Here is a 16,726-nt window from a genome sequence, read left to right as displayed (position 1 = left end):
ATACTTGTAATTTTGTATCCTAACATCTCTTTGATCCCTTTCTTTTAAGACTGCTGAGGAGTTATTTTTTTCTTTTATAGTAAGAAACAAGGTCGGGCATAGTGGCTCATGCCTATAATCCCAGAACTCTGAATGGCCAAGGCTGGTGGAATTCAAGACCAGCCTGGACAACATGGAGAAACCCCATCTCTATAAAAATACAAAAAGAACAACAACAACAACAAAACAAAAAACAATAGCCCCCAGTGTGGTGCCATATGCCTGTGATCTCAGCTACTCTGGAGGCTAAGGTGGGAGGATCACTTGAGCCTGGGAGGTGATGGTTGCAGTGACCTGAGATTGCAGCCACTGCACACCAGCCTGGGTGACAGAGCAAGACTCCGTCTAAAAAAAAAAAAAAAGAGAGAGAAAGAAAAGAAACGGCTGGAAGCGGTGGCTCACGCCTATAACCTGTAATCCCAGCACTTTGGGAGGCCGAAGCATGTGGATCATGAAGTCAGGAGTCTGAGACCAGCCTGGCCAACATGGTGAAACCCCATCTCTACTAAAAATACAAAAAATTAGCTGGGCGTGGTACCAGGTGCACACCTGTAGTTCCAGCAACTTGGGAGGCTGAGGCAGAAGAATCACTAGAACCCGGGAGGCAGAAGTTGCAGTGAGCCAAGATCGCGCCACTCAGCTCCAGCCTGGGCAACAGAATGAGACTTTGTCTCAAAAAAGAAAAAAAAGAAAGAAACAAACAAACCCCACCTTTATCCCTACATTCCCCCTACTGGTCTGTGGTTGTTTTTCTGTTGGCTGCAGCAGGCTGGCTGTGGTTTTTCTCTTGCCATGACAACTTCTAATTGCCATGTACAGTATGTTCAAAGTCAGGTAACTCCTCATTGTAAGCAAACTACGTAACTGCCCAGAGCAGCACATATAAACCAGCCTAATGTAAAAAAAGAAAGAAATAGGCCGGGCGCAGTGGCTCATGCCTGTAATCCCAGCACTTTGGGAGGCCGAGGCAGGCGGATCACGAGGTCAGGAAATCGAGACCATCCTGGCTAACATGGTGAGACCCCATCTCTACTAAAAATACAAAAATTAGCCAGGCATGGTGGCACATGCCTATAGTCCCAGCTACTCAGGAGGCTGAGGCAGGAGAATTGCTTGAACCCAGGATGTGGAGGTTGCAGTGAGTTGAGATCATACCACTGCACTCCAGCCTGGGCGACAAGTGAGACTCTGTCTCAAAAAAAAGAAAGAAAGAAATCCTGAGATATGTACAGAGGCCAGGTGTGGTGGCTCACACCTGGAATCCCAGCATTTTGAAAGGCCAAGGTGAAAAGGTTACTTGAGGCCAGAGTTCAAGACCAGCCCGGGCAACATAGGAGACGCTGTCTCTACAAAAATTAAAAAAAAAATCAACTGGGTGTGGTAGTCCTAGATGGTCGGCAAGCTGAGGCTGGAGGATCCCTTGAGCCCAGGAGTCCAAGGTTTCATTGAGCTATTATTGCACCACTGCACTATAGCCTGGGTGACAGAGCCAGACCATGTCTCTAAACAAAAATAAATAAATAAACTAAAACAGGTATGGAGCCACAACAGACCCTGAATATCCAAAGCAATCTTGAGTAGAAAGAACAAAGCAGGAGGCATCACTGTACCTGATTTCAAAATCCAATACAAAGCCATAATAATCAAAACAGTGTGGTACTAGCATAAAAACAGATACATTAGACCAATGGAACAGAGTAGAGGGCCCAGAAATAAATCCACACATTTCACAGTCGATTGATTTTCAGCAAAGATGCCAAAAACAATGTGGAAAGAAGAGTCTCTTCAATAAATGGTGTTAGAAAAACTGGATATCCACGTACAGGAGAATGAAATTAGACTCTCAACTTACACCATATACAAAAATCCGCTCAAAATGGATTAGAGTTTTTGTTTTTTTTTGAGACCGAGTCTTGCTCTATTGCCCAGGCTGGAGTGCATTGGCGCGATCTTGGCTCACTGCAACCTCTGCCTCCCAGGTTCAAGTGATTCTCCTGCCTCAGTCTCCCAAGTAGCTGGGATTTCAGGTGCCTGCCTCTATGCCCAGCTAATTTTTGTATTTTAGTAGAGATGGAGTTTCACCATGTTGGCTAGGCTGGTCTCAACCTCCTGACCTCAGGTGATCCACCCGCCTTGGCCTCCCAAAGTGCTGGGATTACAGACATGAGCCACCATGCCCAGCCTGGATTAGATTTAAACATAAAATGTGAAATTATGGCCGGGCGTGGTGGCTCATGCCTGTAATCCCAGCACTTTGGGAGGCCGAGGTGGGTGGATCATGAGGTCAGGAGTTCAAGACCAGCCTGGCCAACATAGTGAAACCTTCTCTCTACTAAATATACAAAAATTAGCTGGGCATGGTTGTACGCACCTGTAGTCTCAGCTACTCAGGAGGCTGAGGCAGGAGAATTGCTTGAACCTGGGAGGCAGAGGTTGCAGTGAGCTGAGATTACGCCATAGTACTCCAGCCTGGGTGACAGAGCAAGACTCTGTCTCAAAAAAAAAAAAAAAAAAAATGAAAGTATAAAACTACTAGAAGGAAACAGGGGAAAAGTTCCATGACATTGTTCTAGACAATGATTTTTGTATATGGTTCCAAAAGTATAGGCAACAAAAGCAAAAATAGACAAATGGTATTACATCAAACTAAAAGGCTTCTTCATGATTTCACTCATATGTGGAATCTAAAGAAGTCAAACTTGCCGGGCGTGGTCGCTCATGCCTGTAACCCCAGCACTTTGGGAGGCCGAGGTGGGTGGATCACGAGGTCTCAGGAGATCTAGACCATCCTGGCTAACATGGTGAAACCCGTCTCTACTAAAAATACAAAAACTTAGCCAGGCGTGGTGGCGGGCGCCTGTAGTCCCAGCTACTCAGGAGGCTGAGGCAGGAGAATTGCTTGAACCCGGGAGGTGGAGCTTGCAGTGAGTTGAGATCGCACCACTGCACTCCAGCCTGGGCAACAGAGCGAGACTCCATCTCAAAAAAAAAAAAGTCAAACTCATAGAAGCAGACAGTGTAGAACAGTGGTTAGCAGAGGCTGGGGATGGGCAGATTGTGGAGATGTTAGTCAAAGGATACAATTTTTCAGTTAGACAGGAGAAATAAGTTCAAGAGATTTATTATACATCATGATAACTATAGTTAATAACAATACATTGTATACTTGAAGATTCCTGAGAGGAGATATTAAGTGTTCTCACCACAAAAAGAAACGTGAGGTGGCCAGGCACGGTAGTTTACGCCTGTAATCCCAGCACTTTGGGAGGCCAAGGTGGGTGGATCACCTGAGGTCAGGAGATCGAGATCAGCCTGGCCAACATGGCGAAACCCTGTCTCTACTAAAAATACAACAATTAGCCAAACCTGGTGGCGCCCATCTGTAATCCCAGCTATAGGGAGGCAGGAGAATCGCTTGAACCTGGGAGGTGGAGGTTGCAGTGAGCCAAGATCATGCCATTGCACTCCAGCCTGAGAGACAAAGTGAGATCCTGTCTCAAAAAACAAACAAACAAAGAAACAAACAAAAAAGATATGTGAGGAAATGCATGCATTAAGTAGTTGGATCTAGCCATTCCGCAATGTATAAATATATCAAAACATAATGTTGTATACCACACATAAACCGTTTTGGTCAACTCAATATAGAAAAAGAACATTTTGGCCGGGCTCATGCCTGTAATCCCAGCACTTTGGGAGGCTGAGGCAGGCAGATCACTTAACGTCAGGAGTTCAAGACCAGCCTGGCCAACATGGTGAAACCCCGTCTCTACTAAAAATACAAAAATTAGCCAGGCATGGTGGAAGGCGCCTGTAGTCCCAGCTACTCGGGAGACTGAGGCAGCAGAATCACTTGAACCGGACTGCAGTGAGCTGAGATTGTGCCACTGTACTCCAGCCTGGGTGACAGAGCGAGACTCCATCTCAATAAAAAAGAAAGAAAGAAAAAGAACATTAATGAATTACGGCTATGTACAACAACGTGTATCAATCGCATGAACTTAGAATGAAGCAGAAGAAGCCAGACATTAATGAATACATATCATATGATTCCATTTATCAGGCAAAACTGACCTACAGTGTTAAAAGTCACAATAGTGGTTGTTTTGTGAGGAACCAGAGGCTTCTGTGATTCTTTGAGATAATTCTTTGAGCTTTTCACTTTTGAATTTTCATTCATATATACTCTAATTTTTTTTAAGTTAACAAAAAGAATTCAACTAGGCCCATGTGGTGGCTCACGCCTGTAATCCCAGCACTTTGGAAGACTGAGGTGTGCAGATCACCTGAGTTTGGGAGTTTGAGACCAGCTTGGCCAACATTGTAAAATCATCTCTGCTAAAAAATACAAAAATTATCCAGGCATGATGGTGCGCACCTGTAATCCCAGCTACTTGGGAGGCTGAGGCAAGAGAATAGCATGAACCCAGTTGTGGGGTGGGGAGGTTAGGGAGAGGTTGCAGTGAGCCGAGATCGTGCCACTGCACTCCAGCCTGGGCAGCAGAATGAGACTCTGTCTCAAAAAAAAAAAAAAAAATTCAACTTATGATTTCATCCCAGATGGATATTGGAAAAAACTTTCAGTTTTTTTTTCTATTCTATTTTTTTCTATTCAGCAAAACAGTTATCAACTTATTAACACAGAAGACTTCCATGATCAGACCAAATGTGGGGTCGGAGGAGCAGATTCTCCCCACCACCAAGCAGGGAACCATTTCTGCAATGGACATCAGGTGGTGTCTTTTATTTCAATTCAGACACCATCTACCTAGATACAGTGTCAGATCCCATAGGTCGAAGCCTCAGTCCCCAAAACTGCCCCCCACTCAGACACCAGTCACAAATCCAGGCCTCCAGAACTTCTAACCAATCAATTTCAATTTGGCGTTCCTAAGACTCCCTCTTTTGGTTGGATTAATTTGCTGGAACAGCTCACAGAACTGGTTTATTGAAGAGATGCTAGGGCAAGGTATTGTGGAAGGGGAATGGAGCTTCTGAAGCAGCTACATTGTCTCTGTTGCATACCTGGGGTTCGTCGTCTGGTGCCAGGAAAATTTAGGACACGAATACACACTAGGAGTTTAGGAGTGGAGGTTTAATAGGCAGAAGAAAAGAGAAAGAAAAGCAGCACTCTCAATAAAGAGAGGGAGATCTTCCCAGAGGAAAAGACTGGCTGGTGGTGGATGTGCTAGATTTTATAGTGTGGCTTGAGGAGCTGGTGTCTGATTTACGTAAGGTTCACAGATTGGTTCAATCAGATATGACGTTTACATAGCGCATTTGGAAGGCTGGTTGCTTCACCCTAATATTACTATGCAAATGAACTCTCCTTGGCCGGCACCACGTTGTCTCCTCCTTACTGTACACAAGGCTGGCAGAGAAGGAAAGATGGAATTGCCCTCTTGAACATGTCTAGTCCCTAGTTTCTGCTGGCATTCACCCCTGCAAGCTCCCAGCTTGCTGCTCTGTGTCTGCAGCTCGACTTTACAGGCTGCTCTTTGTTAGAAAATGATTTGGGGCTGCTTTTCATTAAAAAGAAAAGCCTTACCAGGGACTCCCATACCCTCACTATCTGCCCAAGTGATTTCTTCTTAACTCCTATATCACTTTCATATTCTCTCTGGGCACACCACTCTCCAGGAACCTCCATGTGTTCAACTCTCTGTAAGCTCTCCAAACCCTGTCCTTTGGGTTTGTATGGAGGTTTGATTACATAGTTATGGTTGATTAAACCATTGGCCGTAGATAAGCAGCTTGACCTTCAGCGGCTTTCCCCACCCCTGAAGGTTGGGGGGTGGGGTTGAAAGTCCCAACCCTCTAATCAGGGCTTTGTCTTTCTAATGACCAGTCCCATCCTGAAGCTAGCTGTCAATCATTAGCATACAAAAAGACATCACTTTGGAGATTCCAAAGATTTTAAGAATTGTTATATTTCACAATATCCCAATGGAATAACAGGGTCAAGGTTTATCCTCTCAGCCTGGAGCAGTGGCTCACACCTGTAATCGCACACTTTGGGAGGCAGAGGCGGGAGGATCCCCTGAGGTCAGGAGTTTGAGACTTGCCTGGGCAACACAGTGAAACCCTGTCTCTACTAAAAATACAAAATTCAGCCAGGCGTGGTGGCACATGCCCATAATTCCAGCTACTTAGGAGGCTGAGGCAGGAGAATCGCTTGAACCTGGGAGGCGGAGGTTGCGGTGAGCTGAGAATGCACCATTGCACTCCAGTGTGGGCAACAAGAGTGAAACTCCGTCTCAAAAAAAAAAAAAAAAAAGATGTATCCTTTCATCCTGTCAACTAAGTGACAGTTGACAGTTACCTAAAAGGATTAATGAGAACAATTCACAGACCTCACCTAGGAAGGGGCAATAGTTTCTCCCTAGGAAAAATTAATTTCTTAAAATACAGTGCCTGGGCACAGTGGCTCATGCCTGTAATCTTAGCAATTTGGGAGGTCGAAGCGAGCAGATCACTTGAGATCAGGAGTTTGAGACCAGCCTGGCCAACATGGAGAAACCCCATTTCTACCAAAAATACAAAAATTAGCTGGGCGTGGTGCATGCCTGAGGTCCCAGCTACTCGGAAGGCCGAAGCGGGAGGATCACTTGAGCCTGGGAGGCGTAGCGTAGGTTGCAGTGACACAAGATCGTGCCACTACACTCCAGCCTGGGCAACAGCAGAGGGAGACTCTGTCATTTAAAAAAAAGAAAAAAGAAAAAAAAAAATCAGGTGTGATGGCTCATGCCTGTGATCTCAGCATTTTGGGAGGCTGAGATGGGAGGAACGCTTGACTTCAAGAGTTAAAGACTAGCTTGAGCACAATAACAAGACCTTATCTCTACTAAAAATAAAAAAATAGGCTGGGCACTGTGGCTCACTCCTGTAATCCCAGCACTTTGGGAGGCCGAGGTGGGTGGATCACCTGAGTTCGGGAATTCGAGACCAGCCTGACCAACATGGAGAAACCCCGTCTCTACTAAAAATACAAAATTAGCCGGGCATGGTGGTGCATGCCTGTAATTCCAGCTACTTGGGAGGCTGAGGCAGTAGAATTGCTTGAACCTGGGAGGTGGAGGTTGCAGTGAGCTGAGATCGCGACATTGCACTCCAGCTTGGGCAACAAGAGCGAAACTCCATCTCAAAAAAAGAAACTTCCTTGGGCCAGATGGTTTTGCAGGTAAATTCTACCCAACTGGCAAATTAATATACTCCTGAGATAGAAGACTGAAGCTGTATTGCTGGCCTTCCCAGATAAAAGCAAACTACTTCTGGTGGGCCTTATTGACAGATTGGAAGAAATAATCATTTGCCAGATCATAGCGGCATACCAGGAACCAGGGAATGTGTTAATTTGTTCAAGCAATGAAGCCACATCTGGTACAGAAGCTGTGACTGGACTTAGTACCTAGTTAAGCTTACAATAATCCACTGTCGTTCTCCAAAATCCATCTGTATTCTTTACAGGCCAAACAGGAAAGTTGAATGAGGATATGGTTGAAATCACCACTAAAGAATCTTTGAAGTCCTTGATGATGGCACTAATTCTTCCAGGAATGGGATATTTGTTTTATTTTTACTGTTTTCCTAGGTAGAGGCACTAGTGGCTCCTATTTGGCCTTTCCCACCACAGTAGCCCTCACTCCACAGGTAAGGGAGTCAGTGTGGGGATTCTGTCAGCTGCTGAGTATGTATATTCCAATTACACATTTTGGACCTTGTGAAATAACCACAGGATGGGTTTGGGGACACACTAGTTTCACTGTGAGATGGGCCTGAGCTAAAGGTTTTTTGATTAATGGGTAGACCACAATAACATTTTGGATCTCCTGGGATTAATGTCAGCTCAGAGCCAGTGCCCAGTAGTCCCCCAAAAGTTCTGATTATTTCCTTTTTCCCAATGCACACTCTGGTACAAGGTCAGGAGAAAAAGTAATAGTATACAGGTAGACCCAGGGTCCTTCTTCAAGAGAACTTGAGATCCTGTTCACTCAAGGAGCTCTGAGTCTGTCAACTGGCTCAAGTTTGGGAATTGACTGATGGACTCTGACTCGTTTTCATGATTCATGATTCAGGTATTTATTTTCATTCGACCGAGGAATTTCCTACTTGTTCAGATTAAGTAAGAATTTAGTAGGCTTCCTATCTATTCATTTCTGGGAACATCTTGATCAACTAGCCAATGCCATAGGTCAGTGTGAGTCAGACTATTTTGATTGCTGCTTTCATGCTGCTGTCCATTACAGTAATCATATCCACCTTGCCTTTGGTGGTTGGGTGCCACTACTGGGTCCCAGTTAGGTTTACAAATTCAGTGACTACAGTTCCCACTGTTAAGGTCTGAACTCTAGAGAAGAGTGATCACAGAGCTCTTCAAGGATGCCGGGGCTTCCTTCACTACATTTTTTCTCATGCTATTGGTGAAAGGGCCCAGCACAATGGCTCATGTCTATAATCCCAGCATTTTGGGAGGCCGAGGTAGCCACCACCCCTGGCTAATTGTTGTATGTTTTGTAGAAACAGGGTCTCGCCATGTTGCCTAGGGTGGTCTCAAACTCCTTAGCTCAAGCAATCCTTCCACTTTGGACTCCCAAAGTGCTAGGATTACAGCCATGAGCTACCATGCCCTACCTTCTTTTTTTTTTTTTTTTTGAGATGGAGTCTTGCTCCATCGCCCAGGTTGGAGTGTAGTGGTGCGATTGCGGCTCACTGCAACCTCCACCTCCCAGATTCAAGCAATTTTCCTGCCTCAGCCTCCCGAGTAGCTGGGATTACAGATGCCTGCTACCATATCTGGCTGATTTTTGTATTCTTAGTAGAGATGGGGTGTCACCATGTTGGCCAGGCTGGTCTTAAACTCCTGACCTCAGGTGGTCTGATCCACCCTTGTCGGCCTCCCAAAGTGCTGGGATTACAAGCATGAGCCACCATGCCAGGCCTTATTTTATTTTTTTAATTTTATTTTTTATTTTTTATATATATTTTTTGAGACAGAGTCTCGCTGTCACCCAGGCTGGAGTGCAGTGGCGCGATCTTGGCTCACTGCAACCTCTGCCCCCCAGGTTCAAGCAATTCTCCTGCCTCAGCCTCCCAAGTAGCTGGGACCACAGGTACCCGCCACCATGCCCGGCTAATTTTTGTGTTTTTAGTAGATATGGGGTTTTACCATATTGGCCAAGCTGGTCTCAAACTCCTGACCTTGTGATCCGCCTGCCTCAGCCTCCCAAAGTGCTGGGATTACAGGCGTGAGCCACCACGCCTGGCCTATTTTATTTTTTTGACAGTCTCACTGTCTCCAGTCACCTAGGCTGGAGTGCAGTGGCTCGATCTTGGCTCACTGCAGCCTCTGCCTCCTAGGCAGATTCTCATGCCTCTGCCTCCCAAGTAGCTGGGATTACAGGCATGGACAACTGCAGCTGGCCTAGTAGTTTATTTTTTAAAATGAACATTTACTACCTTTAGACTTAGCCATTCCAAGCTTAGGTATTTATTCCAGAGAAATGAAAGCATATATCTGTATAATGACTGGTACATGAATGTTTATAGCAGCTTATTTGTAATAACCCAAAACCAGAAACAGCCCATGCCATGCCATGCCATGGAAAAACACTCAACAATAAAAAGGAATCAACTATTCATATATGCAAAAGTGTGGATGAATCTCAAAATAATTATGCTAAGTGAAAGACGTGAGGCAGAAGAAAGTAGATACTGTATGGCTCCACTTATATAAAATCTAAAATATGCAAACTAATATACAGTGACAGAAGCAGATTGGTGGTTAGCTGGGGATTGGGGTGGGGGGCAGGGAACAGCATGTGGGAGGGATTATAAAGCAGCATGAAGAAACTTTTGGGGGAAATGGGCAAAATCATTATGTCGATGTGGTGAAGGTTTCACAGGTTTGTTGTTTGTTTGTTTGTTTGTTTGTTTTGAGACGGAGTCTCGCTCTGTCGCCCAGGCTACAGTGCAGTGGCGTGATCTTGGCTCACTGCAAGCTCCGCCTTTCCGGGTTCATGCCATTCTCCTGCCTCAGCCTCCCGAGTAGCTGGGACTACAGGCGCCCGCCACCACGCCCGGCTAATTTTTTGTATTTTTAGTGGAGACAGGGGTTTCACCGTGTTAGCCAGGATGGTCTCGATCTCCTGACCTCGTAATACGCCCGCCTCGGCCCCCCAAAATGCTGGGATTACAGGCGTGAGCCACTGCGCCCAGCCGGTTTCACAGGTATTTATGTATATCAATAGTTTTTTTTGAGATGGAGTCTCGCTCTATTCCCTGGCTGGAGTGCAATGGCGCTGTCTTGACTCACTGCAACCTCCGCCTCCTGGGTTCAAGCAATTCTACTGCCTCAGCCTCCCGAGTAGCTGGGACTACAGTCCTGTGCCACCACACTTGGCTAATTTTTTTTTTTTTTTTTTTTTTTTTGGTATTTTTAGTAGAGACGGGGTTTCACCGTGTTAGCCAAAATGGTCTCGATCTCCTGAGCTCATGATCCGCCCGCCTCAGCCTCCCAAAGTTCTGGGATTACAGGCGTGAGCCACCGCGCCCAGCCAGTATCAATACTTGTATACTTTTTTTTTTTTGAGGCGGAGTCTCGCTCTGTCACCCAGGCTGGAGTGCAGTGGCGCAATCTTGGCTCACTGCAAGCTCCGCCTCCCGGGTTCACGCCATTCTCCTGCCTCAGTCTCCCGAGTGGGTGGGACTACAGGCGCCCGCCACCACGCCCGGCTAATTTTTTGTATTTTTAGTAGAGACGGGGTTTCGCCGTGTTAGCGAGAATGGTCTCGATCTCCCGACCTCGTGATCCGCCCGCCTCGCCTCCAAAGTGCTGGGATTACAGGCATGAGCCACCGCTCCCGGCTCGATACTTGCGTACTTTTAAAATGTACATTTTGGCTGGGCGCGGTGGCTCACTTCTGTAATCCTAGCACTTTGCGAGGCCGAGGCGGGCGGATCACCTGAGGTCAGGAGTTCAAGACCAGCCTGGCCAACATGGTGAAACCTTCACCTTCAACATGGTGAAACCCTGTCTCTACTAAAATACAAAAATCAACCGGGCATGACGGCGGGTGCCTGTTGTCTAGTCTCAGCTGCTCGGGAGGCTGAGGCAGGAGAATTGCTTGAGCCTGGGAGGCGGAGGTTGCAGTGATCCAAGGTGGCGCCATTGCACTCCAGCCTGGGTGTCAGAGCGAGACTCCATCTCAAAAAAAAAAAAAAAAAGTGTATTTTGGGCCAGGCGTGGTGGCTCAAGCCTGTAATCTTAGCACTCTGGGAGGCTGAGGCAGGCAGATTGCTTTAGCTCAGGAGTCCAAGACCAGCCTGGGCAACATGGTGAAACCCCATTTATACAAAAAATACAAAAATTAGCCAGACGTGCTGGTGTGTGTGCCTGTAGTCTCAGCTACTTGGGAGGCTGAGGTGGGAGGATGGCTTGAGCCCCGGAGGCAGAGGTTGCATACATTTTATTGTATGCTAACTGTACCTCAATAAAGCTGTTAAAAGCAAACACTGTGTTATTGTTGCTAGTTGCCAGATGTTGGAACAGGAGAAAGTCTGTGTGAGGAGTGGGAATTTATCGATATTTAGCACTCTTTTTTTCTGTGAGGCAGAGTCTTGCTCTGTCACCCAGGCTGGAGTGCATTGGCACCATCTCGGCTCACTGCAACCTCTGCCTTTCGGGCTCAAGTGATTCTCTTGCCTCAGCCTCCTGAGTAGCTGGGACTCCAGGCAGGAGCCACCACACCTGGCTAATTTTTTGTATTTTTAGTAGAGACCGGGTTTCACCATATTGGCCAGTTGGTCTTGAAATCCTGAGCTCAAGTGATCCGCCTGCCTCTGCCTCCCAAGATGCTAGGATTACAGGCATGAGCTACCACACCTGGCCAAGCACTCTGTTTTTTTGTTTTTGTTTTTGTTTTTTAAAAGAATATATAAAATGGGCTGGACGCAGTGGCTCACCCCTGTAATCTCAGCACTTTGGGGGGGGGGTGGGGTGGATCACAAGGTCAGGAGATCAAGACCATACTGGCTAACATGGTGAAACCCTGTCCCTACTAAAAATACAAAAACAATTAGTTAGGCTTGGTGGCCGGTGCCTGTAGTCCCAGCTACTTGGGAAGCTGAGGCAGGAGAATCACTTGAACCCAGGAGATGGAGGTTGCAGTGAGCCAAGATCGCGCCACTGCACTCAGCCTGAACAATAGCATGATAGTCTGCCTCAAAAAAAAAATCTATTTATCTATCTATCTATCTACCTATCTACCTATGGAGAGAGAGTGACAGAGGTCTTACTATGTTGCCCAGACTGGTCTTGAACTCCAGGACTCAAGTGATCCTCCTGTCTTGGCCTCCAAAGTGCTGGGATTACAGGAGTGAGCCACTGTGCCTGGCTAACGCTCTTTTTTTTTTTTTTTTTTTTTTGAGATAGAGTCTCCCTCTGTCACCAGACTGGAATGTAGTGGCACAATCTATAGCTCACTGTAACCTCGAATTCCTGGTCTCAAGGGACCTTCCCGAGTAGCTGGGACTGCAAGTGCATACCACCACTTCCTGGCTAATTTTTAAATTTTTTCTAGAGACAGGGTCTTGCTTTGTTGCCTGGGATGGTCTCAAACTCCTGGGCTCAAGTGAGCCTCTCACCTTGACCTCCTAAAGTGCTGCGATTACAGGCATGAGCCACTGTGACCAGTTTAGCTTTCCTTAAACATAGGAAAGAACTCCCCCTTAATCAGTTTCATCAAACATGACTGATTTTTGTTTGTTTGTTTTTGAGACAGGGTCTCGCTATGTCACCCATGCTGAGTGGGGTGCAGTAGTGCAAGCATGGTGCTCACTGCAGTCTCCTGGGTTCAGGGGATCCTCTGGCCTCCCAAGGAGCTGGGACTACAGGTTTGAGCTAACATGCCTGGCTAATTTTTTTATTTTTAGTAGACAGGAGGTCTCCTTATGTTGGCCAAGCTGGTCTAGAACTCCTGGGCTCAAGAGATCCTCCTGCCTTGGCCTCCCAAAGCATTGGGATTACAGGCATGAATCGCTGTGCCTGGCCTGATTTTGTTGTACTGCGAGAGAATAAAATGCAGTATAACCTTAATTGTTTGGGGGTCTATTAGATTCTTATGTATTTATTTGTTTATTTATTTTTCTAAAAATATAGATGGGGTCTCACTATGTTGACCAGGCTGGTCTATAACTCCTGGCCTCAAGGGATCCTCCCATCTCAGCTTCCCAAAGTGTTGGGATTACAGGCATAAGCCACTGCACCCGGCTGATATTATGTAAACACTCTTCCTATTCTCCTTGAATTTCTCCTAATTTCTCCTTGAAGTGTACAGGGAAAATAAAAGGAGCTAGAATTCAAAGCCATCTAAATTCTATCTGGCTCATAGCTGTTTGATAAAACCTCCATAGGGAACAAATGAAAACTTTTTTTTTTTTGAGATAGAGTTTCGCTTTTGTTGCCCAGGCTGGAGTGCAATGGTGCAATCTTGGCTCACCACAACCTCCGCCTCCCTGGTTCAAGCAATTCTCCTACCTCAGCCTCCTGAGTAGCTGGGATTACAGGCAAGTGCAATCATGCCCAGCTAACTTTTTGTATTTTTAGTAGAAACAGTGGTTTCTCCATGTTGGTCAGGCTGGTCTTCAACTCCCGACCTCAGTGATCCGCCCGCCTCGGCCTCCCAAAGTGCTGGGATTACAGGTGTGAGCCACCATGCCCGGCTTGATTTATTTCTTAAATGGCTTTATTAAACCTGATATAAAGAGATTAATGTCAAATTGGAGCTTGTTATATCCACAGTCGGTGTCAGGTGAAATTGTCATTTGAAGTCAAAGCTACCCTAAATACAGTCAAATATCATGAAAGTGATTTCTAAAATAAACAAAAATGTACTTGGTCACAGAAAGTTTAAAAAGAAAATTGCAGTCTGTAAACTTCAGATTCACTACCTACCTCTCTGGCTCGATGGAGCTGTGAGCGCTCAATCCTAGAGATGATATCCTTTACTGAGAATGGGATCTCAAGGTTAGGGAGCATCAAAGGACTAAGGACATTTTGGGGCTCTCTTCTCATGATGGTGGAATCCTTGATGCATTTTTCTGATTCAGGGTCATTGTCTATCTCATTTTTCATTTTGAAGAACATTTTGAAAATGTGGGTGATTTCGTTTTATTTCTTCTTTTTCACAGAATCTACAAAAATGCTAATAAAGATATCCAGTAGGAAGCTAGGAGAGGTCTTTCCTGATCCTAGAAGTTGTGGCATACTCTGCTACTAATTGGTGGCTCCCATGATATTCCCATCCTGTTGATGTCACAATAGACCCATTGTGACATTATCATTGATCAAACATGTAAAGAATGCTTACTATGTGCAGAGAACTGGTCATTCTATATGCTGCCATGGTAGAAGGGTGAGGGGGGAAGGAGGGTAGGAAATAATAGACAACAGGAATGCTAAAATAAACAGAAGATACAGCCCTGCTTAAATAAGCTTAAAATCTAGATGTGTTGGCCGGGTGCAGTGGCTCATGCCTGTAATCCCAGCACTTTGGGAGGCCGAGGCAGGTGGATCACCAGAGGTCGGAGTTCGAGACCAGCCTGACCAACATGGAGCAACCCCGTCTCTACTAAAAAAAAAAAAAAAAAAAAAAATTAGCCATGTGAGGTGGCACATGCGTGTAGTCCCAGCTACTTGGGAGGCTGAGGCAGGAGAATCACTTGAACCCGGGAGGCGGAGGTTGTGGTGAGCCGAGATCGCGTCATTGCACTCCAGCCTGGGCAACAAGAGTGAAACTGTCTCAAAAAAAAAAAAACAAAACTAGGTGTGTCAAATATAACTCCTGGTTCTTCTCTCTTCCTGGGGTTTTGCTTAAGTATTTTTAAGCCTGTAATGGAATAAAGGTTACAACTACTTCCTCAGCTGCCCCTTAACTTTTCCTAGACATGTAGTAACTTGGATGATATCATTTGGATGAAGTAACTTGGATGAGGATCACACTCTTTGCACTGCTTACTCTTTTTTCTTTTCTTTTCTTTTCTTTCCCTTTTTTTCGAGACAGAGTCTCACTTTGTTACCCAGGCTGGAGCGCAGTGGTGTGATCTTGGTTCATGGCAACCTCTGCCTCCCAGGTTCAAGAGATTCTTGTGCCTCAGCCTCCCTGAGTAGCTGGAATTATAGGTGCGCGCCACCACGCCTGGCTAATTTTTGTTTAATATTTGCTTCCGATTTTTTTTAATAATAAAAAAGCATTACAGAAGGTTGAAGTCCTCTTTGATGTCCCCCACCCCTGGTTCCTTCCTTCCCCACTGTCCCATTCCAGAGGAAATGACAATCATGAATTTTACATATTTGTGTCTAGTCTATTTTTACATAGTTTTACTACAGGTGTATGTATTGTTTTTTCTTTCTTTCTTTCTTTCTTTCTTTCTTTCTTTCCCCTTCCTTCCTTCCTTTCTTCCTTTCTTTCTTTCTCTTTTTTTTTTTTTGAGGCAGAGTCTCACTCTGTTGTCCAGGATGGAGTGTAGTAGTGCCATCTCAGCGGACTGTAACCTCTGCCTCCCAGGTTCAAACGATTCTTCTACCTCAGCCTCCCGAGTAGCTGGGATTACAGGCATGCGCCACCACACCTGGCTAATTTTTTTTTTTTTTTTTTTTTTGAGACGGAATCTCGCCTGTGGCCCAGACTGGAGTGCAGTGGCATGATCTCGGCTCACTGCAAGCTCCGCCTCCCAGGTTTGCTCCATTCTCCTGCCTCAGCCTCCCGAGTAGCTGGGACTACAGGCGCCCGCCACCACACCCGGCTAGTTTTTTGTATTTTTTAGTAGAGACGGGGTTTCACCATGTTAGCCAGGATGGTCTCGATCCCCTGACCTCGTGATCTGTGCGCCTTGGCCTCCCAAAGTGCTGAGATTACAGGTGTGAGCCACTGCACTCGGCCTACACCTGGCTAATTTTTTATATTTTTGGTAGATATGGGGTTTCACTGTGTTGGCCAGGCTGGTCTCAAACTCCTCAAGTGATTCACTCACCTCGGCCTCCCAAAGTTTAGTTGTCAACTAAACTAAATTTGCATTATTGCTTTCTCTCTCACTTGCATCTTTTATGCAGCAGCATGGAATTCATCAATCAGCAACTAGACATGAAGGCTTTTCTTTGAGACAAAATCTCACTCTGTCACCCAGGCTGGAGTGCAGAGGCACGATCTAGGCTCACTGCAAGCTCCGCCTCCCAGGTTTACGCCATTCTCCTGCCTCAGCCTCCCGAGTAGCTGGGACTACAGGCGCCCACCACCACGCCCGGCTAATTTTTTGTATTTTTAGTAGAGACAGAGTTTCACCGTGTTTGCCAGGACGGTCTCGATCTCCTGACCTCGTGGCCTCCCAAAGTGCTGGGATTACAGCCATGAGCCACCACGCCCAGCCATGAAGGCTTCTTAAAGTCAATTTTTAAATCCTGCTTCCCTTTCAATTCGACAAGCATTTGTTGAAACACTATGCAGCTTACATTATCCTAAACTGAAGAGTATATGATAGGGTTCCTGTGAAGAAACTAAAACAAAAAAGAAAAGATTTAAGATAGAATATAATAATCAAGTGCTAATAAGGGACACGAAGAAGAGATCTGTAGAAGCAGAATCTTTGAGAAAACCTTATGGAGAGAGAAGGTTGATTGACAAATGGAGGCAAT

The 16,726-nt window shown here is 45.8% G+C and overlaps 1 protein-coding gene across 1 annotated transcript in view; it reads right to left on the bottom strand.

Moving 5' to 3' along the window:
• The window catches only part of FAM186A (family with sequence similarity 186 member A), a 72,547-nt gene extending 56,095 nt beyond the window's left edge, over nt 1-16,452 (bottom strand). Inside the window, exon 1 of the mRNA XM_055095667.2 lies at nt 13,991-16,452. Within this exon, the coding sequence (XP_054951642.1) occupies nt 13,991-14,182 (192 nt within the window). The 5' untranslated portion in view covers nt 14,183-16,452. The remainder of the gene's footprint in view (nt 1-13,990) is intronic.
• Between the last annotated feature and the right edge of the window lie 274 nt (nt 16,453-16,726).

Source organism: Pan paniscus, chromosome 10 (assembly GCF_029289425.2).
Source record: "Pan paniscus chromosome 10, NHGRI_mPanPan1-v2.0_pri, whole genome shotgun sequence".
NCBI lineage: Eukaryota > Metazoa > Chordata > Mammalia > Primates > Hominidae > Pan > Pan paniscus.
Note: the sequence above shows the minus strand (reverse complement) of the source record. Positions and strands in the feature narration are given on the sequence as shown.